The 27,312-nt window shown below is 44.7% G+C and overlaps 3 protein-coding genes across 7 annotated transcripts in view; all 3 read left to right on the forward strand.

The window, feature by feature from the left end:
- LOC143424547 (putative hydroxyacid-oxoacid transhydrogenase, mitochondrial) overlaps positions 1–16,017 on the forward strand; it is a 146,651-nt gene extending 130,634 nt beyond the window's left edge. The window contains exon 9 of the mRNA XM_076896683.1: positions 16,006–16,017. The gene's annotated coding sequence lies outside the window, so the exon portion shown is untranslated. The remainder of the gene's footprint in view (positions 1–16,005) is intronic.
- LOC143424510 (dual 3',5'-cyclic-AMP and -GMP phosphodiesterase 11) overlaps positions 1–27,312 on the forward strand; it is an 89,059-nt gene that overhangs the window by 33,692 nt on the left and 28,055 nt on the right. For all 5 annotated transcript variants that reach the window (XM_076896613.1, XM_076896611.1, XM_076896612.1 and 2 more), the window contains exon 2: positions 1,234–1,338. Coding sequence is in view for 4 of the 5 variants with exons in the window: in XM_076896611.1 (XP_076752726.1) it covers positions 1,234–1,338 (105 nt within the window). In the remaining variant the exon portion in view is untranslated. The remainder of the gene's footprint in view (positions 1–1,233; positions 1,339–27,312) is intronic.
- The window catches only part of LOC143424448 (uncharacterized), a 167,126-nt gene continuing 154,730 nt past the window's right edge, over positions 14,917–27,312 (forward strand). Inside the window, exons 1-3 of the mRNA XM_076896503.1 lie at positions 14,917–14,979; positions 15,070–15,146; positions 15,231–15,631. Of these exons, the coding sequence (XP_076752618.1) occupies positions 14,917–14,979; positions 15,070–15,146; positions 15,231–15,627 (537 nt within the window). The 3' untranslated portion in view covers positions 15,628–15,631. The remainder of the gene's footprint in view (positions 14,980–15,069; positions 15,147–15,230; positions 15,632–27,312) is intronic.

Consider the following 27,312-nt stretch of genomic DNA (forward strand, 5'->3'; position numbering starts at 1 on the left):
GACACTTTGCGGTATTAAAATACAAAATAGCGTACTGAGTATAGTACAGCGATGGTGATATAGTAGAGTACTTTAATAAAGAATGAATCATCCCTGGCGAGGTGCAAAACAGTTTAACTCCCTGAGCCACGGCGCGGTATCGAGAAGGGTGCAATTTATGGCACCCTCGAGTACCCGTCGCTTCGCTCCAATTTGTATCACGTCCCGTGGTGATGAAAGTGGTGAACGACCATTAGATACGCTCAGAGCTTTTTTCTTATGCACGTTGCAGTATCGACGCTGGTATATTTGCAAATGAGATTATATACAAATGAGTGTACCTTCGCAAGATCGAGTGAGATGTGCTTCTTGCTCGTCGACGCTCCGCAACAGGATGTCATCTTGACCTGAAAACTGAAAACTATCGTGGAATAGCAAATTGCGATAATTCAATGATAAAAATCTGGAAGACGTACACATTACTATATAAGAATTGCAGAAGGGGGGTTCATAAGGAAAACAACTCACGTAAATGAATAAAAATAAAAGTTTATTCCTTTGCATCGTTACCCTTACATGTCCTATTACTGGCTGCCTTTCCGGTCTTCGCTTGTCGAGGACCGCCGCCTTGAAAAATGACTGTCGCCGCAGAGAATGCTCATTCGTAAATTATAAATATTCCTTCGTTCGTGAAACGTCAAGATGACTTCGCCTCTGCGATAAATATATTAATCGGGATTAACAACTATAATAGCTACGTGAATTATAACACTATCTCACGACATATAATTGCCAAATATACACAAACGTTTATACATATTTTCTTCTTCACTGTACACAAACTACTAAAACCGAAAGAGAACAGTTCGTTCTATGTTATTCACAATTTATCAACCCCTACAAATATATTTCGCTACCCCAGTGACGCGATCGTCCACGCAAACATTTCTCCAAACTCCAAAACAGCAAAGAAATGTAAATTTTTAATTCTCGTCGCGCTTTACATTTCGCGCGTAACGCCCGCGAATATTCCACTTCTACCCTTAACGAACAACAACGAAGGAAGCGTGCACGCGGTAACTCCTCGCGTCCTCCTTTACTCGGGACGGTGCACGCTGTTCGCTTACAAATATTCGAGGAGTCACGCGCGGCGCACACTTTCTTGGAATGGCGAAAAAAGGAAACTAGAAAGAAGAAGCGTGTTGAATGGAGGACTTAACCGCATACAGCAGTGAAACGTTGTTTTGGTTTTAGGTACGCGGAACGCAGTCAAGCTGGCTGCCTCCGCCGGTAACCCCTCCGCTGCCGTCGCCGCCTCCGCGCATCCTCCCGTGCTTTGGAGCTCGCGCAGGAAGCCGGGTAAGTATCTCTACGTGTGTTACTTCCTATTCACATTTTAATTCCGCGCCGGCGTTCAATCTCAAGGATGAATCTCGCACTCTCTGCGCCAGATACAACAAACGCCGCGAAGATAACTTTTCAGAGATCACCCTCGCCCGAGATAAGGGCGCCCCTCGTTCATTCCTCGAGGTGATCTTGCGAGCGTACTGTTTTATTCAAACTCGAATTTACATTCTCGCTGCTCTTTATCATTCTACGGATCGTACAATTTTCGAGGATACCTTTGCAAGTACAAGTTGCGTTAAAGAACACTGGTACAATAACAATATACTCGTTCCAATCTTACACTGAGAAAACTGCAACCTATGTTATGGAATAATGGTCTTGGGGAAGGTCAGGCAGAATAGTCATCGTCAAAGTGTGCAGTTTCCTGTTATACATCTTGACAAAAGAAACGTTGAACGAGTGTCTGCGCGCTTGGTAGCGATACCAAGTGGCGTGGTTGTTTAAGTATTCAGAGGTTAAAATGCGCTTTCCACGGGAGACTTTCAGGCGCGTTTAAGCGACGGGGGTAGGAAAAAGTGCGTCGCGATAAATGTTTAAGTCGACGACGAGGCAGGGCTGCGGACGCGAGGCGCGCAATTGGCCCGGGGGTTAATTCCTCCGCGACCAGCTAATTCGATACGAGTCGCGCTCTTTTGACCCCCGCTTATTGACCCCGGCCGGTCAATTTAGAGGGCTCTCGGAGGTCTTTCGGGATTGGAGCACGCCAAGCTGCTCTCCACCGTGCTCCCCTATCGCTTAATGATACACTCTGTGACGGTGGATATTAATTTCGCAACGGTGTTAATTTATGCGACCGTTAATTACCAGTTTTCTTTCGACCGTAATTACCCTCGTCATAATTAAATCCGCGGTTCGTTTAAGTCGTGAAGTTCGATTGTCTCGACGGGGGACCGATCGTTTCGTTCACGAATTTCAGTTCCACTGTGTCGATAATTATTCGGGGGAAATGAAACGGTTTCTATCGTGAATACGGATCAGCTGATCCCGCGAGGAAATGGAATTGCGAAAGATCGACGGAATTGTCGAAAAGCGCGCTTCTCACGGATTTTAACGAATAGTATTACCTCAGATTTGAAATTGTTTCATACACAGTAATCTCATAGTATGAAATAAGTAACGGAAAAATGAATCGCAATCTTTCTTACAATTAAGAGAGATTAATGGGATTATTATCTTTATCCAACGAATTAGAGATGTGCTAAAAGTGTGTAAATTACAGGAAACTGATTCTTCAAATGTAATCGTTATTATTCGTTCGTGGATAAAGTTAATGACACTGTTTATCGGTTACTATAGACTGGATTAAGATATATTTCTCTACTGTTATTTTCTTATTTCAATCTCTTCTGGTATTGAAATCTCTTGTACAAAGGAACTAATACTAGAATTGTAATTGATCGTTAAAACTGACTACATTTTGCACACCTGCTATTTCATTTGTCTAATGTTGCATTTTTTAGGTTGAAAGATATTTTTGCAGGAAATTCTAAGAATTAAATATAGATAGATGTTTAATAAGTTAATTGAAATTAGTAGGAAGCGAAAGAATTACTTGGTAACCATCTGAGATCTAAACACGGCTATCGTTCGTTGTTCAGATATCGCGATATTAATTCATAGATCGTATCGATCGCTTCTCGAAATTGAATTTCATTGTTATCTGTATCCACTCGAGGGAATTCCCGTTAGCGATTGCACGTAACAACAATTGCGAAAAATCACCGCGATTACATTGATGAACACCGCGAACAGGAAACGTTACCGCCGTCTACAAATATTTGCGCGCGATCTCCAACGCGTGATGTCTGCTGTGGTTACCGCGTATGATTTTTCTTTTTTTTTTTTTCAATGCACTATCGAGGCGTGTCCACGCACGACTGGAAAAATTGCTATTATCTCACGGTGTGCGAGGCGGCAAAATGAAAAAGGTGATACGCATAGTGCATCGTGTACAGGGTGTTCCAAGTATGGTTGTAAGTAAATTAATGTTTGCATCGATTGAGCCTGAAAATGTAGAACGAATAAAATGGAAGAAGGTAAATATAAATGAAACTACATTAAAATATGTGACATGCATGAGTACATACGATAATTGTTCTTATTTTGGTATAATGTGTCATTATTGGTAGAAATTTATATCGCATGTTTGTTAAGACAATTTTTTGATGGAGTCCATGTGCCTCGTCTTTATTGTAAATGTCGTGTATTACATTGTTCAGAAATTAGTAACGTTTTAACAAAACTCTTCAACAGTGTATTATAATATAAACAGTTTGAATTTCTGTCGCGAACTGAGACGGCCATCTGGCTGATATTGTCTCCCATATTCAACGCCCAAGTTTCAATAAATAATATATGTACATAGGTATATTATTAGATGGATAAGGTTTCTCAGTAACAATAGTCAAGAAGAAAGAGAGATTTTGAAGAAAACTATCTTTAAACGTTAAGTCAAATATTCTCCAAACGCACTGAAATTAAAATTAAATTGCAAAACATATTTTTTTACTATTTTATTACTACAACTATATCTATTACTCATATTTATTAAAATTTACTCTAAAGAAACTCTATATGCGAATACACTTGCAATAAAAGATTTAATCGAGAACTTATTAAACGCGTTACTCACATCCAACAAAATCAAAAATGACTGACAGCAGAAATACTTATAGAACCGACGCATCTAGGAAACCGTCACATTTCTGCATTCAAGGACACGCGTAGACGAGCCAAAAGCAAGAACAATAATCTTTCTTAACCTATCTTAAAAACGTTTAAAACACCCCGTACGATTAAAAGTGCAAGAACGAGAAGAACAGAGCGGAGCGATCCGAAAAACGAAAAATCGGAGATCCGAAAAATGACAAACGACCGTTGAAATCGTGGAGACGAAGGAAACTGCGACTCCGTGACCTTGCAGGGGCAGCAGCAGCAGCGAAACGAAATCGAGGCAGGCGTTACGCTGGCATTGACACGCTTGTCAATGCCAATGGCAGCTCGATCCAGGGCACGCTTTCATCCCGATCTCAGCCTTCCCACCGTCTCTCGATTCTCTCCCGGCGGTGTATCTCGTCTTCCAAACAAGTTGTTATTATTATTACGCTGGCCCGCGCGTGGGCAGCCAGAGGAAGGTCGCAACCTCCGTGAATTAGTGGCATCCTAATTGACGTATCCGTCGGAGAGCGTTTCCAGTGCGGAGAAGAGCAGCTGCGAGGATCAAAGCCGGCTGAGGAAGGAAGGATCTCGTTGAGGCGGTCGTCGAGATTATGAAACGGAACACCGTACAGAAATTCTTTCAACGAGGAGACTCTATATCCGCCACGAGGAGCGCACTGGTCCCGCGGGTGTAATTACCGCGATGGCCGCCCTTCGCGGGTTACCTGTCCAAACTCTCAAAGGGATCCACTCTTTGGAATTTTGTCATCCAGCTTTTCCTTTTTTGAGGAAAAATCGGATGCTTTGAAACGAAAACGTTTCGAGATGTTTTTTAATGAATAGAAGAGAGATTTTTCTCTTTATCTAAATTTTACAGGAAGCATAGCTTCTGGCTATTTTATAGATTTTTGTGTTTAAGGAATTTAGGTTATTTTTATATATGGATATAATATTAAGAGTCATCTTAAGTGTATAAATAATGTTTATAGTATAACAAATGCACGATATAAGTTTTCTTCGGTGCGTTTTCGAGTCGAAAAGGTTCTAAATGCTTTCTCACATAACGCCTACGTATGTCCACCCGATTCCAGAAGAAGGTTCACGAGAAACATTAACGGACCGTAACGTGTTAACGAAGGTTGCGAAAGTTGTGATAACGTGTCACGCTTTCTGAGAGAGCAACGTTCGAGAACTAAGTCCCTCCGTTGAAACCGTGTTTCATTTCGCAGTTCGAATTAGGCCATGCATTCGTCACCCACAACTGTGTCACAAGTAGGGAAAGAAATGGCTGCTTAGGGAAATCCCAGGGTGCCAATTGGAGAGGGAGAAGAGGGAACAGGATGCATAATTTAGCTCGCTATAATACACGTAGAGTCGTAGCTGTCTGTTGTACATACGTACGCATATATATGTGGCACACAATCTCACGTGATGTCATCTTTCACCATCCGTAAAGAAATTGTCTGACAAATTTTCTTTCAACTGAAAATCACTGGGGATATTCTTCTATGATAGAATCGGTACTGTCGCCTAAAAATTCATACGAAATTAAAAATCCATGTTTTCTTTGCATTGGCTATAGGATTTTCACCAGCGCGGTCGCCATTATGGTTCCTCCATCCCCTGTCTGATTTCCTATTGTTTTGAGCTTGAAAAAATGTGGAAAAATCCTGAGGTACTTATTGCAATCTCTAATTTATTATGCAAGTGACATTTCAGTACCAAGATTGAGTTGCAAATATTAATTGTAAGGTATCTTTTTTACCAAACAAGTGGAATTTCATATTCTTCTTTTAATTTGTTCTTGTTCCTATATTTCTTCGTATTTCCCCTTTTTAACGCGTCTCGATCAGAAGTGAGGGGGAACAATAAATTTGTTGCAAACGATGGAAGCCAGAAAAAAAATGACAATGCTAGTTAGGCAGGAGCTTAACGCGTGAACGCAAGCTCAGCAGCGTGGAGAGGAGAAAACGATGTACGGGTTAATTACGAGATCGCTGCTAAGAGAATTCCTTAACGAGTACCCGGTCGATTAGAGAGTTGCAACTGCCGGCTCGTCGTGAGGTAACGGCCGAGAAACGCGCGACTCTTCAGAAGAGAAATCTTCCTTTCGTTCCTCCTCTTTGGCCAGGACGAGTAATAGCGAGCACGCCAGATGGATCTCGAAATCGCGTATTCATCAGGCCCTGACACGATGAAATTTATCTTTCAAACGAAACGCTCGCGCTTCGCTTAAACATCATTCATTTCTCATTGTCAAACATGGTCGCGTCGTTTCTGCGAACCTCGCCGCGTCCTCACAATGGACGTTTCACGTACGCGATATTTGCTTTTTAGAACATCGCTGTCGATACTTCTAAAGGGCACGCGTTGTCTTCTGCGAAGGATATCGGTGAAAATTTTCCACGTTGCGTTTTTTTTCCTCTTAACGCATTTGAAAATTATTCTTCGCAATCAATTTCGTGGTCGGATAGGAAGACGTTCTCCAATTTTATATGTTTCCTTAACTGTTAGAAATAAAAATGATTTATTTGATGAAGTAGCTGTGAAAAGTAGTCGTTGATTCAAGGTCGGTGAATTAATCTGTCGTTTATCAGCTGGATTCAATTTTCCTTTTACGTTTCCTCTGAAGTCTCGATGGAAATTTGAATAGATTCAGTTTTCCTTTTACAGGAAATTTTCCTTTCGTGTTCTCAGAATTTCTAAATTTGTTGCTCACATATTTGCAGTCATCCGTTGAAGGCCACTATATATACAAGAAAAAAATACTAACTTTTGATTCAATAAAACAAACATTTGTCATTAATCATCATTTCATCTTTTCCTTAAGTTACATAAAGATGTATCACACTTTTTAAACTTCTAGATTTCATCCAAACACATCGAGACAGCGTATACATGCGAACCTTCAGTCTATCTGACCGCAGAATTCTAATTTATCAAGGGAAAACACTCGATAACGTATCTTGCAAAGCCGTTGGGAGCGCATTAAAATCGAGATGCATCGACGCGGTATTTTCGAACAGATTGTTATTTTAAAAGGATTGTTCCCGTCCTCTTTTAAAAAAATTCACTCACGCCAGGCGTTCCCGGTTCTTACGCAAGCCTCGGCTCGGTTTTCAAATGCACCGTTGCGAAGCTTTTAACATAAAGCTGTGGACAATCTGGTTGTAATTTATGTAGGTAGAATTTCTAATACGAATTGCAAATGGGAGGAAGGTGACATTTTCCTAGCAACTCGTATAATAGAATTTTAACATTTTTCTTAATAAGGTTATGACGAAACAGTTCTCGGATTGTCTTTAAGAGCAGTAGTCAGCGGCGTGTCTTTTCGTAGAACCGCCGCCGATCTATTATTCATTCACGCTCGGTATATCCATTGACGCAAAATTTGAAACACGATACACGATTGTGGAACACCGTATGATTTATGCAATTTTGTTCATTCCCCGCTACGAAATCCAGTTTTTATTACCTCGATTTAAATGACGATTACCATTACCAGGAATTCTTTTTCTTTTTGCGGTGCTTCGAAGAAAAATCGTTTCAACTTTTCAGAATTTCTTTACCCGTTTCACTGTAACCAGTTTCTATTTTTCCGTGAATTCTCTTCAGCAAATCTTTCACCTGTTTCTGTTTTTCATAGAAATGAAGGATTAAGAATCGAATACAAAGGTTAGTTGGTTTGCAGTATCGTAGAAGTGTTTGACCACTTCTTTTTTTCTTTTTTTTTTTTTTGGTGCTTCGTGTAGTCGCGGAGAAAAGAGAGACAAGAGGTTAATGCAACGTTTCCTGAAACATGAGGTAATCCCCGATCTGCAGCCGACGTTTCTGTGCTAGCACGACCGGACAACGCCCGCGCTTCCAGTCGGTTTTCATTATTTCAGTCGTCAAAAGCGGCGACATCCGCGGGAATGTGATGGATCGTGTAATCGCAATTTCTTGATTGTTCCTCAGATTTTCCAATCGCTCACCGATTTCGCCGTTATTTATCCAGCTGCTCGCAAACAACGATCGATAGGTATCACGTGATCGTTTGCATCGTCTACGATTTTGCAGATCTTCCACGCACTCCTATGTGTCAAGATGGAAACGAACGCCACTGAAATTTGGATCAAAATCCAAATACTTTACATATTCAACGCCAAAAGTGGTAGCCAGTTTAATCTTTTTGAATAAACGAAATTTTGCTGAAACTTTCAAGCCAGAAAATAGTCTGCTCGAAGAGTTTCTACGCTTTTATGCTCATCTAAAGCGTGGACCAAATATATTGCTTATTCAAGGCCATTTCTCCCGCATTGCTTTTCCATGCCAGCGAAGTTTACTTTAAGAAGCTCGTATTGTACGAAAAGTTTCAGGAATCTTGCTTGGTATCGTACACATCTATTATTTAATCCTTAATAACTCACGTCGAATCACAGTGGCTCGATAAAGTTCCCAGTTTTGTTCTAATACTCTCACCGTACTTTGTCCCGTTTTCTTCTTTTTTTTTTTTTGCCACGCAACGCTTCCATTGCGATACACGAGCGAAGGCGCTTAAGAACTTTCCGGATGCGCGTAGAATTTGAAAGTAGACGCGACGATGAGTCATTTGAAAACAAAAGTATAAAGACTGCATTCACAGGTTTCGACATACTCCTGAAATGAACGAAACGAAGAACCGTTTTCGACGTATACCATATATTCTGCATACATTATGCGTTTATCTGCAGTCGTAAAAATAAAAGAGAAATATGTAGCTTACGATAAAGCTGTTACGAGGAATATGTCAATTCTGTTTTTCCTAGAATGCAATCGAACAGTTGCTCAACGGAAAATTGCGCGAGAAAAGCCTTATTCCTAAACTTCTTCAACCCATTAAGTCCTGACCTGATCGTTAGCGCGCCGTCCATTTTCAATTTCTTCGCCAGTCCATTTGCATTATCGGATTAGATCCGCGGAAAAACGAAAAAAATTGAAACGCAACGTCGAGACTTAATGGGTCGAAAAGTCCAAGGAAACTTTTATGCGCTTTTTTTTTTACTGGCGATTCATAATTCTTTTCCAGCAGGTTAAAATGTTAATATCCAGCTACACATATTGCGTAACACGAAACTGTGTCTAATGAGACAAACTAACGCGGATGATCGATAATTATTGGAATACGAGAACTCGTTCGAGTTCCAGAAGGAAGAAGATTGACGCGAAAATTGACGCGGTGGCAACTGCGCCCTCCATGGTTGCCAAGGGTAGGATCCAACTTATAAAATCCGCGTTGTTTCCGTTCGATAAGTTAAACGCGCGCAGAAGAAAGTTTCTCTGGCGATAAAAAGCCAGACTGAAGAGAGGGCATGGCTCGTGCACGACGCTTCGAACCAGCAAGCTCATCAGTTGCATAATCCAGCTGAGTCGTGTACGCGACTAGAACCCCCTGGCAAGCGACACGCTCTCGCGTCTGTCGTGTGCTTACCGCGTGAAAACGTGACGAACCAATCAACAACTTGGCTGTCGTTTCCTTTCTTCCTTTATACTTTGTCCCCTCTCCCTGTCCCTCTTTCACTCACTTTATTTTTGATACCTTTTTCACCCCCCACTTGCTCTCTTCTTCTTCCATCGAGTTCTATGATACGGATAAGGGTTCACGTGTATGAACGATATCGCGAGACCCTTTTTTTTCTTCGCTTCATTCTCGTTACACACCTTCTCGATTTACTGGACGTTCGAAGAAGTTTCGTTGTACCAAGTTCAGCACACTTTCCAACTTGACGAATCCAGCTGTTCTTCCTTTTCTCGTCCGCCATATTGTTCGAGAATCGTTTCTTTGCATAAGTACATGGAATTTTAAGATGTTATACTTTATTTTTAATACTTTTTCGTGGCGCGTTTGAATTCTGTATCGTAAGTTATTATTATCGATAGTATTAATCGGTGCAGAAGTTAGTTGGGGTGAAAAAATTCCAGAGGAAGGAATAACTTCTGGTACGAAGGGGATCGTCGATGTTTATTATTTGCAACAACACGTGTTTCTTTTTACAAAGTCATTGTTCTAGCAGGAGGAACATAACGTATCGCACGCGTACCGATAGAATTTCACTCGTGTTAGTCTTCGGATGTTTCGACAGCGTAATAGCGCTCCAAGACTAACACGACTAATTACCGCGACAATATTATTTTAGCCTGCGTCGGCTAGATTGTTAGGTGGAGTTAATTGAAAACTCTCAACTATGTGTACGCCATCGTATTTGTTCCATCGCGCGTAAGTAAGCGTTTAATTAACCCGCCTACGTAAAGCAGTGCGGTCTTGTCGAAACGTACGCGGAATACGAAAAAAGGCGAAGAAAGAGAAAAAAATATGAGGAAAAGCCGCTACGCGCGACTAATTTCAACTCGATGAACTGTTGTTTGCCATCGTTCTTGCATGCGTGCAGAAACACGCGTCTTTCCTGTTGGTTCCGTGAAATTTATCGCAATCGCATAATTAAATTTGCTGCGTAATGCCTGCCTTAAGATTACAGATCGGATCGACCGTGGATACACACGGTTAACCCTTTGAAACTAGATTTTTCTGCTTACGAACTCCTTTTTTAGATGCGGTTTGTAATTACGATTCGAGGAGCAGGAACGTTCGATAATTAACATAATTCAATGATAAAATGCAGTGTACGGTGCGGTGGAAAAAAGCAGGATAAAGGTTATGTTCGTTGTGTGTATGAATATCTAACGTGCAAGTCGAAATGACGTTGCTTAGGGGTGATTGTATAACTCGAACGAGGCTTGAGCAAACCTAACGATACATGCTATCATATTACACATACATATAACATATATAATTAACAATATCTATCTTCTATCAACTGTGAAACTATAAATCTCTTACAACTAACATAAAAAATATCTAAATACACAAGTACACCTCAAATTCTTCTTTCCCCTCATAATTTTCTTACACCACATAAGCTAAAATCGTCAAATAAAGTAACCATTTGATCGCATCACCGATTACCCAATTGTATTCTACTACGAATGGAAAGATAAAGTTGACGCAGCGTCTCGACGCTACAAAATTACCTTTCCTCCGGACGAGAGAAGTACAAATTTTCCATCGCGCCACAGACAACTCCGTTTACCTCTACTTGCGCGATCGTGGTGCAACGACGAGCCGCGGAGGCGAAAGAAATTTCATTGTCCCGAACCGTGCCGCGTGCACGATTTCTCACGCAATCTTGGCTTTCGCGTGTTTTACAAGATAAACAAGATCGCGCGCGGCGATGCGGTCGTTCACAGCGCGCGCTGGTTACGCGTTTCATCGTCGTAGCCAGACGGTTACGCCCGCTCGAATTCGAATTCGCGCGGGCGAAGAAACGCGCGCGTTCTTTCTTCGAACTGGTCGAATCGCGCGCGCCACCCTGCTCGAACGAGATCTCTCGAATCTCCTCGGTTCCTCTCGCGCCCAAGGCGCTCGTGCATACTTATGTAAATAGATGAAAAACGCGCGCGTGGTTATCGCGCGAAAGCCGATGTAAGCACGTACACATATAGACCGACAGGGCAGATAACAATTTTTATCTGTCCGCCCGTCTTCGAGAGCAGCATATCATCCTCGTTCGCGCGTCGTCGGTGACGGCGATGCGTTTCGCCGTTTTGTCACCGGTGGCTGAATTCACAGAACTCGACGGATCTTTCTCTCTTGTAAACCTGAACGCGATGTGCACGCTCACCCTCGTCGATATTAGCTCGTATCGTCGCGTATTTCCTGCGAACCGTTCGGAAGCGATGGTTTCGTTCTTTTTCCGCCGCGTTTGTTTAGACAGCGGTGGGCATGGTTAAAGAACGATCATTTTTTCATTCCGTTAATCTACGCCTCGTTTTATTTACCGTACCCGCGTGTTTATCGTCGATAACGGGATTTCGAATCGATACGCACCGTAATCGTTATCGATACGCCCGTTCATGTTATTGTATTTGCACACCTTGCGAGCGTTTCCGCGGGAAAAACGCGGGTAGCCGTTGACTCTCGCCTGGGGCGTGTTAATAATTATAACTGCAAATACGATTGTCGAGCGGGAGGTTAATTAGAAATTGATCGCGCGATTGCCAATCTGCGCGCGCGCGGGCTGTTGCTCGCGGTGCGCGTTCGTCCCGCGACGGGCGCCTCTTTTGAATTTTTCGACGCTCAGTCGTAACCTTTAACGGGTACTCGAAAAGAGCGGATGAAGTTTCACGGCGAACGGTTTATTGTGATTGAACCACGAATGGAATAAAATATAATGTGCACGATATTTGCATTAATCGTTAACTAGCGCGCTGGCAATCTTGTGACGGAGTGGCGTCGGTCATTGTGGCCTCAATTTATATAAACGCACGAAAAACGCGAACGCGTACGTGTTCGTATATTTTCGTCGTTAGTTTATTGGGTCATGGTGGAACGGAAGAAAACGATACGGGAGACGAACTTTTTCTAGAAACAAAAATACATCCTCCGCCGCACGTAGATTCAGATAGCGCGATGACGTTCCGTGAATATTTTATAAATCACTAGTTCAGACGTTAAACACGCGCATATGGAAGCCACTGACTCGAGCGTCGTCTTTTAAAAGTCTCGTGCTAGAGAACAGGATGTCTCGAAGGCGTCGTCTTGACCTATCCCAAGACTCGAGCGCACTTTTCAGCCATTGCGAATAGTCTAAACATAGTCCACTAAATGTTTCGCGTCAAAAGACGTGGGATCTCTGAAAGACGCTTTCCAGGCGTGTCTATTGTAAAGTACATCTGTTTCGAGCGTCGAAAACATTTTAAGGACGTTGCGTGCGAGATACGTAACCTAACGAGAACGTTTCCGAGTTATCTAAAATGGCCGCCTCGAGGCGGCCCGAATTCTCACCCCCGAGGCGTCTAAACGCCTCGCGCAATTGACGTTTATAACAGCGTATCGGCGTCTTCGGCGTCTCTTAGACAGTGCAGATAACGCGCGTTCGCAGCCGCAACACGCTCGTAACAGAAATCGACGTAAAACGGATGTCGACGGAACGTTCCGCGCCTATCTCTACAGCCGCACAAATCAAAATTCTAGTCGGTCAAGGTTAGAGCCTCGCAGACCCGGCGGGGCGGTTAAAAGCGTTGTAAAACAAGTGTCGGAAATTTAAATGGCGAACCGCGAAAGAATAGGCGTCCCAGTGCGCGCGTCGACAGTTTTAATTCGCTCGTAGAATTTCGGTGCCAGATAGGCAAGTGCAGACGAGACGGTACGCGCGTCGCAGCGACACAAATACGTCTTGTTTACCGATATCACGCAACGCAATTTATAAGCGCATCGAAATCCTATATTTTCCATAACTTTTCGAATCTTTCCACCTTTCTTTCCCTCTTACCGTGAAATTTCCCTCTCTCCGCCTCTTCCAAGCGTCCTCTCCCCTCGACCCTCTCGTTCTCGCGATCTCCGTCTCGGTCAATCCTTTCAGCACAATTGTTGCCCTCTCTCTCTCTCTCTCTCTCTTCTCTACTCTCTTACTCTCACTCTCTCTCACTTTCTCTCTCTCTCTCTCTCCATCCAACGATCTCTCGCTCTCTCGCACGGCTCTTTTCCTTTTTCTCTTGTTACCCGCTCCTCTCTTTCTTTTTCCCACCGTCTCTCCACCTCTCGCTCCCTCGCTGCCGCGCTCCCGTCTCCGTCGGTTATCTGCGCTCCTCTCTCTCACGCACTCCCTCTCTCTAGCACGCAGCGGGCTGTCGAGAACCGCGAGTGACTCGATTCGCCTCGACTCCGATAGTCGCGGTTAAACTCGCGCAGGAAGCGTCACGTATGGTTCACGCGCCGCGCGCATTATTCATACGGAACGAGAGGGGGGCCAAAGGGAGAAAAAAGGGAAGGAAAAAGGAAACGCGTCCCGTCGCGAGCCGCACGGGCCACCCCCGTTTCAACGGTGTCGCGCGGCGAACGCGCGAGAGCGTCAGTGTCGTCGACGGTCCCAGCCGTGGCTGCTCGCGGTCGCCGTCCCAAACCGGCCGCTGCGATCTCGTCTTCCGTCCCAGCACCGAAACGGAGCCGCGTCGTTTTCGTCCAGCCTGTGCGTTTCATCGAAACGCGATCGCGTGCCGTCCTCGCCTACGTAGGAGTTTCCAATACGTCGAAACGGTCCTCGCGTCGCCCTTGAACATCAGCGTCCCGTCGGGACTGTGTGGAAAATCGCGATCGAAACCCGGCGACGCAGAAGCGAACGAGTAAACAACGAGCTCTGTGCACGCGTGTACCTCCTCGTGTACGGATAGCCGCGTCTCTGAATAGAAGTGCGGCATCGATAGCACCGTGGACGGATGACAGCGTGGATCGAAGTGGAAAGTGAATCGATCGACGGTGGTATCGACGAGGAAATTTCGGTGGCTACGTTACCGAGCGACGACGACGACCACGACGTCTCAAGCGAGCGAGCAGAATCGACCGTTCGTCGAGGAAATCGTGGACGAAGACTCGGTTTCTTTATTGGAGGAGGAGCGCGCGTATGAGAGACGATAACGACGGAGGACCGTAGCCGATCGGTTGGAGAGGGAGGGACGTCGCGACGTCAAACGTACGACGTACGACTCGTGCGTTCCTTCTTTCGTGGGGCAAAAACGTGGGCAGGAAGCAGGGCGCTCGTAAATCTCCTGTTTCCCCTCCCTGTGCGGTGCTGTGCGTCCTGGGGCGCGGACGTTTCGAGTATCGGGTGGAAAAGTCGCGCGCCAACTGGGACCCTCGTACGCGCGGTTCGAAACTTTTGAACGGCTGTTGCGAGTTTGAAAATCAGCTGTTCGTTGGTGAGACGCCGCGTGCTGTGTTTTCAAGCGCACCGTTTCAGTTTCTCCCACTTTCTCGCGACGATCGTTCGCGTACATCGCGGGTATCTCGTTGCGCGTGCAATGGTGAAGGAACAATCGCGACGAGAGCATCAGTGGTCGAAAAATCCGGGGGATCGTCGTTGCGTATCCGTTGATCGGATCGCTTGAAGGTTAGGTGCTCTTATCGAGGGTGTACAGTCAACTCGAGCTGTGCGGGATCGTGTTTGAAATCAGTGCGACGTCTTCGAACGGGCAGTTCGATCGATCGTTGAACATCCTCTACGATTAACGATCTCTCGCGAGATGAAGAAGTGAACCGCGTCGCGAATTGGAGGCGCGCAGTCGGCTTTCCAGTTCGCGAGCGATCCGATCGGTACATCGTCTCCTACTACGAGCGACGCTTACACGACGGTTCGTATACCGTCGTACTGGCTCGTCGAAATCGTCGAGCTGATAGCTGCTCGCCGTATCCGTTGTTGGGGAAGCGGGTTGGCGAAACGGCCGCTGGTTTTCGTGTATCTCTTCGCTCTCGCGGCCACGTGGACGTTATCGAAGGAAATTTGCCCCGAGAGGTCGGTCCGCTACGTTTACAGCGGCGATTACACCAGCCGGTTCATTCATCGTGCAGACTCCAGCGCACCGGAAACGAGGAGTACAAGTGCCTGCTCGAAGTTCAGAGTCACGCGTGATCGTTGCCTTTCCCGACGAGACGCGTCAGGCGCTTCGATCTTTTTTCTGCTCGCGTGTCCCGTTCGTGCCAGTGGCATGTCCCGCTTCGCCAACGAGACATAGAGAACTGATCCACAGGCGTGTCGTCGGTCAGAGTGAAAAATCGTCGGAAACAAAACAACGGCGAGGACACGCGATGATTAAAGAAACGACGCGAAAAGTGCAAGTTCGCGGACAGAGTAAAAGCACGTCGAGCGTTTTGGAGCGTGTCTAACGGTGACGCGCCACTTGGCCAAGGAAGCAAGACAAATTCACTGGAATCGAGCGACCAAATAACCGAAGTAACCGTAATCGAACATTTTCAATCGACCCAGGAGCGCAAGAAGAAAAACTCACCGCGAGTAGGAGTTTAAAATCGAGAGAGACAGCAAAAGCGTTCACCAAAGAGGCAGGACGAACCCAACGGAATCCGTTCGCTCGCTGGTCCCAGCTTCCGCGAAGAAATCCTCGAAGAAAGCCACGAGGCGACACTCGCCACGGCGGAGCGAACACGAACGGGAACAGCGTGCAACTGCTTTCGCAGGAAAAAGTGTAGGACGTGTTAATTCGTCGGAGAAGCTTAAGCCGCGTGCAGCGTGCCTCGCTCCTCGGTGGATGCGCAACCGTTGCACGAATTCCGCGAACGCGTCGCGCGGTATAAACGCAAAGATTTGCACAAGTGCAACGCGGCGCGAGTGGAGGTGAACAGGTGAGAAGTGTTTTGGCACGTGCGTGGCGTGTTCGCGCGGCGAATAAAATTTCCGTGCCGTTGGTAAACGGCGGGACTAATTGGTGGAATCGGGTGAAAGTGCAGGGTGAGAAGACGGTAGGGCGAAGAAGGAGGGTCTCAGGGTCGCTGGAAGAGCGTGGAAGCGGGCTGAGGATCGTTTCTAGCGGCGCGCAGACGGGCGTCGAACGGGAAACAGCGGGCTGAGAGGGCCGGGTGCAGAGAGGAGCGGGTCCGAGTATACGAGAGAGGAACGCGGGCTCGGCGACGTTGGTGGAAGGAAAGGGAGAAGAGGAAGCGGCGCATCGAGGAACAAGGATGCGGTCGTGGCGGAGAACGGCGGGCAGCCGGACGAGCGACCGTCCTGCGAGACGCACGGTCGCTCCTTGAAGGACACCGCGGTTTTCGTGTCCGGAGGATGGACTGCTCTGTCGAAAGAACGAGTTGCGCGCGGGACGAGCTGCGCTCGATTCTTACGTGACGGCCGCGCCGGTTCGCCTTATGAACCTGATTGTTCCACATCGTCGAGGCGCCCCGCCACACTCAGCGCACGATTATGCAGCTGAAGAAAGCGATGCTTAAGATATTCGATCAATGTGAGTTGCCGATTTTGCTCCTTTACGTATATCGTTCTTTGTTAACGTTTCTCTTTTCTTTTCATTTTTTCTTTTCCTTCATCGTCTCGCGATGCGTACTGTTCTTTCGTACTCGCTCGTTTATTGGTTCTTCGTTGCGCACCCGGTGTGTCTTGGTACCCGCTGGTTTTTTGAGTCGAGTGAAAGTCGATCTCTCGATGAGTTTCAATTTTATTCGGTGTTATTGTTGTTGTTTGCGTTTTAATTCGTCAGATGAAATTGGCTGGGTTGCGGTGCTGTCGGCGATGGTAGGAGAAACGACGAGGTGCAGTCGTCGACTGTGTTATCGTCAGCCCGCGTTACGATCTAACTTATTGTCCGTTTTACTGTCTGCGGTAAAGCAGGGAGGTTTTACAGTTTTGGGCGTCACTCGTGTCGCTGGTTTTCCAGTGACGATTAAATCCCAGATTCGTCGAGGCACTTGTAGTTACCACCGTATTGTCTGATGATTCGTCTCTCGATCGCATTGCGGTTCGGCGATTCCGTCTGATTCGCAGGTCATTTGAGAATTTTTGAGCAAAGAGAGCTGTGACCTAAATACTGTGGAACGCGTGTGGGATTATTTAGAACGAAGGAGTAAAGAACAGGAAGTCTAGGAATGGGACGAGCCGGTCGAATTCTTGAAACGAGAATGACAGCAATTCTAGACAGATTGTTCGATAATTGCCCAACGGATAAAAAAGATCGGAGAAAGCAGAAAAAGATCGTAAAAATTCTAGAATTGTAATTAAATTTAACAAATCGATTTAAATAATTCTGACTGTCTATATTAAATCGATTTGTAAAACAAAACACGTGTTTTATAAATAATAATTGATGACGCTTGAATCTTTGTTAATTAATTAAAATAAAATTGCGAAGAAATGTAGCTGTTCTCTATTTTCGGTTTCGAGGGTAAGCGTAGTTAATGGCAGGTTTTCTCGGCCATCATGACAAACGAGAACGAAAGAAAAATGGAAAAAATTTCGACCGACTAGAGGCCAGATAAAAAAACCCGCTTTTCCCTATCTTCGCTGATGGAGTACGTGTATTGTGTCTCGTTATACGGGGCCACGAATCACGAACGGTGATAAACGCTGCGGTTGCGTCTTCGAGATTACGGGAACAACCGTCGAAAGTATCGCGACAATGATGTCATCGTCTATCAGATATCGTTTTTAATGCTTTCGTATCGACGTTAAGCTACATTTTCGTATTCGAGCAGCTCGATAAAAGACGTGCACTAAAACCAGTGGCCACGTTTCAGCACGAACTCGTGACATTGTCCTCACCGTCGAAATTTTCTGTTCGCCGCTCGAGCGAACGTTTTCAATAATTACTGTGTCGCTTTAAAAACGACTGCCTCGTGTATCTCAACTTGTTGCGTATGCCTCTGTATATTTTCCAGAAAGTTCGCGCGATTATTTTTATAGACACCCGCTATCGGAACGTTTCCGATAAGGAAAGCTCGACTACGTTAATTACCAAAAGAAATTAGCCGGCGAGATATTATTCGTCCAGCTGAAACCGACCTCGAAGCGTCTGTCGGAGGTGCAGCCACTCGCGTATGTCTGGTTCGCGAGTGGAAATCGTAGAAAAAACCCTTTGTGGGATACCCGATACTTAGTCGAACGTGACAGGGACGTTCGTTTCTTTGCAAATGTCCGACCGTACCTACTTCTGTTCAATTGCAATCCAATTACGACTTAAGTTCGTCCCAATGACTTTCCAAGTCGTGATTATGCGACGTTGAATTGAACGAGCAATAGCCAGTGTGTGTGCAGAAGAACTTCACGATTTACCTTGACACACTCTATAATTGACATTCTATATTTAATGCAATTAATAGTCGAGCGCTATCACCTCAGTCGAGACGGCCTAAATTTTTGCAAAATGATTTTCAAGTTTCTTGAGAAACGTCTCGCGGCTGTTTGTTTCAAATTCAATTTTTTTGCTTCGATATTGCCACTGGATCTATTGCAAGAGAAAAAAATAAACGTCATCCACGGTAAACAGAGCCAGGACTGAGGGTCCATTGGTTCTACCTTGGCCCAAGTCGCCTGGCTGAAACGTGGGAGTCAGAGATCTGGCCATCTTAATTTAACGCAGGCCAAAATGAATTTCTTCGCTGATTTTACCTCATCCTCGTCTCTTATTCGCTCGCACACCCGTGATGTTGTGTACCAACGTACACGAAACACATTATCGTTTATCCAAAAGTACCATTTTCGCCATAATGTGTCTGAACAAAAGAGAAGCGAGTAATTACTGAGAGTGGAGCGTGTGGGTGTATTGTATCGTTGAATCGTTGGTTATTATATCGCGTTACGCTTTCGAAGCGATCCTAACGATCGAAAGAAGCGACTTCTGGGGACCGAAATGGCTGTCAGCTTGCCGTGCGGTAATAATAATATAGAAGACGTGAGATAGGAGTATGGAAATGGTGCAGGGGTGGATTCGGGACATAAAAATGATGAAAAGGATCGGTAGGAACGTATGCACGCTCGATGTGGCTTTGTTTTTGAGTTATAACCCGTTCCGTGCCGCGCGAAACGACGGTTCGCAAACCTTTCCACGTACGGAAGCCTAGCTCTGACAAGCATTTCACTCTGCGAGATGTCTCTTACGTAAGATGCATATCTGCCATTTCACTGTTTGGTTAAGTCGTTATTTTCGATAAAAATTTACGATTACCATTAACTCGCGATAAACATTCCGCCGTGAACGGTCGATGTTTTATGCTCTATTCATCATAATGGTAATACCTGGCGGTGTTGACAAATTAGTGTCACCGCGCGATCCTTAAATCTTCCAGATAAATTAATATTGAACGATGCTGTGTCTATAGGCGGAGGAAATTGCTGCGACACGTACCAGACTGCACAACTCGAAAACAAGGTCACGTCGGATATACGTTCATGTGAACTTTAATTTACCATTTTTCTGGCCTGTATCTACGATCGCGCGGGTATTACGGGACACTCTCTGTACACCAATGTTGGTTTGTTGGTTTTCGAAGGTGTTTCATTTAGGAACTTCGCTACCAATTAATCGTTATTTATTTCTCGCGTTTCGTTCGAAATTATATGGAAAATTCTTGTGTACTTTTCGCTTATTTGATTTCGTTTAATATCTCGCGAATAAATTTCACGGATTGAAATACCACTTCGTTCTCTCCGTTCGCTCGATTTACATTTTATTCATTAATTCTATACGTTTTTTGTTTATTTACTGATTCAGCGATTTTATGAAATTCCAAAGTCCAGTACTTTGGAAAAAAATTGTTGGAAGTACTGGAATTCAGCGTTAGATACTTGAAAACGAACACGTATACAAATTTAATATCATTAACTATAAAATCTCTTCACTCGAAACATATTTTGAACAGCATAAGCTTCGAACAAGCCAGCGCAAGCGTATACCACGTATGAGAGAAGCCAGACCAAAAGTAGCCACCATTTTGGTCTCCGCTCCCTACTCGGACCTAGATCTCACAAACTATACCGCTTCGATTCAACTATCTCAACACGTACGACCACAAAATCAAAAAAACCCCCAAAAACAAACTCTCACAAACCTCCCAGTCCCAATCTCTACCAACAATACACCAACGAATCGAGCATTTTACGCGAAGTCGTAATCAAGGTAGCGCGCATCGATTAAGGGTCGACGAATCGAGGTGAAAGGAAGAAACGCGTTCGAAAACGAAAAAGCGAAGAAAAAGAAAGAAAAAAGAAACACTGTGGCCGAGGCGTGCGTTCGCCTCCAGATAAGGAGCATGAACGAACGGCGCGCGTACCGTGCGGCGTAGTTGTCGCAGCCACGTTATCAATAGCTCGGTGCAATCGCACGGGTAATAAATTAGATCCGCTCGTAGAAGAGCAGCCGAGCGTGTTCCTATTAAAACGCGCGAGGCAGAGAAAAAAACTGTGGACAGAGAAAGAGAGAGAGAGGTCGTAGAGAAAAATTGGGCGCCAGCTCGGTTTCGATGGGCCAGGCGGTGGCGTGCGCACCCGCACCGGCTGCGAATGCATCGACGTGTCCGTATGTCACGTACGACGGTATTGTATTTCGTGTAACCGTTTCTTGCCCCGCTGGACAGGCCAGGGCCCTCTCTCGAATAAACGCAACCGCGCTGCGTTACATGGCTACGCGTACCTCTCCGCTGCGACGCGTGCACACGCGGCTGACCGTAGAGAGCTGCATGCGTGCGTAACGTGACTCCTTCGTGCGCAGCATGGGCCCCATTAGTGGCCCCCAGGTCGTAATAGCGTAATAGCTCGACAGGTTAGTAGAAGGTATCGCGAAAACCCATAGCCCCTTTGCGATAACTCGCTCTCCTATCGCTCGGCTGTTCCTGTCGCTCGGATGGATTTGCGCGCGCCTCTTCCTCGCTGCGGGCGAACTTTTAATACGAGCGTTCATCTTCCACCGCGCGATCGGTTCTCTGCCGTCCTGAAAATACCTTCGATCGGATCTTTGTTCGTTGGTTGCTCAAATGTTGGACCCTGGTGAAATTATGCTCGTACGGCTGAGAGTGGCCGCGTCGATGCAAGTTTTAATGGCGGCGCGCGTGTGCCCTCTAGTAAAGATTGGCGTTTGAAAAGAATAACAGGACGCAGGAGTAATTTTAAACGGGTTTCGAGTAATGGCTCCCTCCTGAACGATATCGTAATTGGAGAGTTATATCACCGCAATTATACCCCGACTTTTTTCTGGAATTCATTACCCTGGAATGTGTGTACTCTGAATGTGGTTCTCCTTTATTTTCTTTTTTTTTTTTCTCTTTTAATCGCGGTTCGGGTTTTTCTACGGGACGGATATCTATCCGCGAGTCCATCAGAGAGAAAAACTGATATCTTTCCGCGGATATACCGTTACGAGTGCTGCGCCATCGTTTGTCATCTCGTGGGCAAAAAACGAACTGTTTGTCCGCGGCCGGCGGAGTTTGCCAGACGGGCCGAGGGCGAACCGGAAGTACGCGACAGTCGAAGCACAATCACGGTTCCGTTTGCCTTCCGTTCGCCCGTTGATATAATTTCAGCAAACAATTCTTTCTCCGCAATAGAGAATCCTTCGCGCTGGTTTTGTCTCGATTAGGTTTGCTCGCAGGAAGATACCAATTATTAACTTCGAGGATCCCCCGCGTATCTATTATTTTTTTTTTTCTTTCTCTTTTAATTTCAGGTTAGAAAAATTGCCGAACAAGTTGAAATTCGTTTAAGTGAATTGCTTGCCACGGTCTTGAACAACTTGTTAACTTAGATCAGCGGGAACGTTGTGCGAAATGAAATGGTAGTTGCTTAAAGCGAACTTGGCCTTCCTCGATCGAACGGACAACGGACAACATTTCAGTGAATTCTTAATTTAAATAAATTTAGAGGGGGCAGATAAAGTTTGTTTATACCCATTTGTAATTTGTTTTTCGCCGTATTCCTGGAATATCGTCGACCAATATTGCATTGAGGTTACAAATGGCTATCTAATGCCTACGTAGCCCTCGTAATCGGCGTTGTTACCGAATGATATAACGGTACTTACCTTGGGCAATGTAAATAAGCCTGAAACGTTTGTTACCACGCTGGTGTTACATAGTCGCATATAATTATAGATACAAATTTATCAGCACCGCATATAACAGCTCCCTGAAATTGTTATGGCCAACTTCGTCACAAGTGGTCGAATATGCAATAACATTAGACGAGCTAAACATTTTAGAAATTAAACAGAAATCGAAGGGATGTAAAATAATTATTTTTATCTCTAACGCGTCATTAGTCACAAATTTTGTATTCCAAATAGTACGTTTAACAAAGCTGCCTTCGTATTTAGTTTTTCTCCATTTATTAGGAAAAAATTTATGCACGTTTATAGGTTTTCACTTGCAGAAATCTCGATTTTCTTTTGTCACATATCGGTGATTTTCGCCCAAGGAGTCTTTCAATGAACTGGAAGCTTTCCAACGACATAGTTTGTGATCCCAGGCTATGAGTCATCCGCGGAAATTGTCAACCGAAAATTCTGTACTTCGAGTGCTGACCCATTACTCGCTGCTGACCGAATAGGCGAGCGACTTGACGGGATGGAACGTGCGGGATCAAAATCTGAAATTCGCTTTTATTGAATCTCGCATCGAGATAGAGGAAGAGAGAGAGACAGAGAGAAAGAGAGAGAGAGAAAGGGAGAAATTATGGATCCATTCATTTGTTCAAGCCGAGCTTGCTTTTCTTGCTGAGGCTCGCTATGTACGATTTGGAAACTGACCAAGTTAAACACTTGGGAGGTTCAATGAATCTTCTGCGAATTAGAAAAGTTGCCGCGAGTTTATTTTATTCTTAGAGCACACTCGACGATCTACACCCACTGTTTTATATAAATAATTATGATTACACGGAACCAACCTCTGTAACTCGTAATTAAATATCTACATCCTTCACGTTTCGCATCAGAAGCTGTCTCAAAAATAAGAAACGATATTCAACCACTCACTGAACAAACTCGAGTGAAACACTCCGTGAAAATGATAATTATTAACCAGCTTTAACAAAAATGATTCATTTGAAAATTACAAGGCGAACGTTTATTCGATCAAATTCGATCAATCCTCGTTGACCATTTTCCATTTTGACGAATCATCGTTTCCTTCGAGACGGACGCGTGCGCGTGCTTTCCTCAAGAATTACCAATACCGTTTCGTTGCGCAATCGCTCATTGATTCTTTCGACTGGATTAATCGTCAGTCGCGGCGGTATGCTCTTATTTCGCGAACGGAATGCTCGATTACCGATGCGATCGTAGGTGGGAAGAAAAGATCGGCTGGTATAGGAGGCGCGCGGACGGCGGATAGGTGGATCGTCGTTAAGGAAATGGTTGTGATTCGGGTTGAACGGGAAAGGCTGGCCGTGCTTGCGAGCTTACCAACAGCTTACGCACGCATACGACTTTCGAGCGAGTTTAATATAGCCGCGCGTCGTGCCACGTTCTCCTCTTGCATACCGAAAGTGGACCTCGACGACGAACCACCGCGACTCGTGCCTTGCCTTCGTCCGCGCTACGTAGACGCGTTTATTTTCCCCCTCGCCGGCTCCGTCGAGCCAGACGGTGCGTCGGCACCGGATCAACCCTTTTCGAACCACAATTTTCTACGCTCCCGCGATTCCAAATGCGGGAACTACGAACGGGCCCCCTTCAATCGTCCACAGCTCGCGAACTCTCGAAATTCATCGATGTCTCGAGTTTTTCGAGCATTTCAACATTTGTCTTCTTCTTTTGTTTCTTTTTCGTTTCGCTTGAAAATGAAATGTTGACAAGATTACAGAACGTGGATTTAATAGATCTTTGGTTACAGAGTTTTATTCCAATTAATAGTAAATAGTTAAATAGTAATATGCTGATCATACGAAACATCGATGTCTCGAGTTTTTCGAGCTTTTCAACATTTGTTTCCTTCTTTTTTTTCTTTTTTGTTTCGCTTAAAAATGAAATATTCACGAGGTGGTAGAACGTGGATTTAATAGATCTTTGGCTACAGAGTTTTATTTCAATTAACAGTAAATAGTTAAATAGTAATATGCTGATCATACGAAACATCGATGTCTCGAGTTTCTCGAGCATTTCAAGATTTGTCTTTCCCTCTTTTTTTTCTTTTTTGTTTCGCTTAAAAATGATACGTTGTCGAGATGACAGAACGTGGATTTAATAGAACTTTGGTTACAGAGTTTTATTTCAATTGGTAATCTAGGAGTTATGGATCTTCGTAATATACTGATCACACGAAACTTCTACAGTAGAGCTTTTCATGTTTAAAGCATACTAATATTCTCGATTGTACCACGGTAAGAGCTAACGATACCTACAACAGTTCAGCATCTACCATAAATACTAAACCTGTGTTTCCCAAATTTTTCTCACCAGAAAACACTTCTCCAAGTTCCAGAAATGTTCAGAAAGAGCGGCTAAAAAATTTCTCTCTAAACTTCTCCGAGTAATATTAAAAACGCACTGAAGCAAACCTCGTTTCGTTGTTCTCTAATCAAAATTTGATCGTTTCTCGAGGAACACTCGTCGATTGTTTATGTTGATCACAGTTTGGAGAACGCCGCACTGGAGTTTTCCATGTCTGACTAGTCCAGCGCGCGAGTAGCAACGCTTTCTGCGATCGTTCGTCTATCTGCATGTTAACGTCGGAAAATGTGAAAAAGTAGTAGCTGGCAAGCAAGTTTGAAAAACAAACGCTGCTGGTCATCCGGCAGGATGCGTGCACTGTCGAACCGTGGCGGAGTTTAGTAGTGGCCGGGGAACGAGTGCGTGTATCGCGAACACCGCTGAACGATACGCGTACGATGGTGTATGCTCGTCTGCATACGCACGTATCTACGTAAAACGGTCGCATGTGTTCAACGAATAATATCTTGGCGCCACATTTCCGTAAGTTGTCGACGACGCGGCTCCGGATCACCGGTAGGCCGTTGTGATAACTCGCGTGTCAGACAGCCAACGATCATACGAGAAAGAGTGAGAGAGAGAGAGAGAGAGCGTATTTGTGTATAAAAAAAAAAAGAAAGACATTCCCGCAACGAGAAACATAATGGCACCGTTTTGTCGACAACACTCGTTTCATGTGAACTGAAAATCGAACAAATCGCGCTATTATTTCTACTTGAGTTGCTACAGTGTTCGATAATGGCTGCCGCTCTTCGCGCGTTACTCCGGTCCCAGGGTGCTCGTGGGTTGACTCTCGAATACGCGAATATGATTGGAAATTTCGTACGTAAAATGTGGGACGTTGTTGAGAAACAAGTGGGCCCTTTGAAATTACCGATTCGCGTGTCCGAAAATAGGATTCGAAATCGTATCGTTTGTAACTCTGAATTTAAATATCGTGGGAGACAGTTTAATTTAGATTTTGACTTTATCGTAGAAATTTGGGGTTCGTGTACCTGCTACGTTGGTAAATCGCGTGTAGTCGAACGACGTTAGGCGTTTGAGGGTTAGAGTGTAATTCGTAGACCTTGGGAGTGTGGAATGTTCTTTTAAACGAGTTAAGTTTTTGTAGCGTGTCATGAATATGTAGAGTATGACAAATGCGTGTTACTGCATATCTTTGTATAATGCGGCGTTAATGCATACCGTTTAGTGTGTATATTAATTTTTCTTCTTCCGATAAATTTGCAAACGCACGACGCATTGTTCGCACGCGTTTCAGTTTCCGTTCGCTACTGGTCGAACGTATCCACTCTTATAATATTTATTCGTCGTGTCGCGATTTAATACATTTATCATTGACGATAGACAAACAGGTTGATGAATCACAAGTTTATTTAAAAATTCGACTCGACAATGCGAAGCGTCAGCCTGTACGGCCAGTGAGAGACTCGCTTTGTCAGGACTTCATCGAGATTCGACTATCTAACGTGTAATCTTAATCGTCAGTGAGTTACATTGATGGATCTGTTTAATTGTGTGCAAAGCAATGAATCATCCAGAGTTCGTATTTTATACTATTCCCTCTTTACAAGCCTTACAAATTATGCTTCTTCTCACATGCTCAATAATAACAGATCGAGAGTGCAAATTAGCTACAGAAAGGATTTCAAAGGTACAAAACGGACGTAAGACCGCGCGAAGTATCGCGATACGCTCGAGAGAGAAATCCCGTCGAACAACATCTCGCAGAGAAAATTGTTTTCTTCAAATTTTCCATCTCAGTCTTAACGCGCTGCCTTTCTTTTTTACTCTCGTTTACTCTCGCAAACAAACAAACGCTGCTCGCGATTAACAGCCGGTTAAACAAACAAGGAATCGTCGGTGGCGATATAAACGACGGTAGAAAATCAGAAACCGAAACGATACGAGGATTCGCAACGCGTTATCGCGATCGAAAAGCCAGGGCGTGCCACGCGAATCGTTCTCGAGTCGTCTGGTCCCGATTTGCCTCGCGCCCCATCGCGTTTCTTTCGCCGTCAGCTCGCCTGTCGCCGAACAATCGCGCCATCGATCATCCCCCGCGAAATTCTTAGCGCTTTTGAACGATCCCCAAACGAAGGGTTCGCTAGACGCTCGGCTCAACGTTTATTTCGACACGTCCACTGTGCTCGATGAAGGTTTACTGTATCGCGTACATATCTGTACAATTTGGCGGTTTCGCCTGCTTAAACTTTCGCACGGACCGCCAATTGGCTGGTCTTGTTCGTTGACCTTCGTCCCACGAGCGAAACTGCAAGCATCATTACAAATACTTATAATTAGAGAGTAATATATATAATAATAATTATAATTATTACAATTGCACTGGTTAGACCAGAGACCTCCTCGATGCCAAACGTGGCTTCCTAAATATTATCTTTGCTGAGTATTTTATTTAGTATTGCAGTTCTTCTAAACACTTTTATATATAATATATTTATGAAATATCTCTCTTTTCGTAAA

Source organism: Xylocopa sonorina, chromosome 6 (genome assembly GCF_050948175.1).
Source record: "Xylocopa sonorina isolate GNS202 chromosome 6, iyXylSono1_principal, whole genome shotgun sequence".
Classification (NCBI taxonomy): domain Eukaryota; kingdom Metazoa; phylum Arthropoda; class Insecta; order Hymenoptera; family Apidae; genus Xylocopa; species Xylocopa sonorina.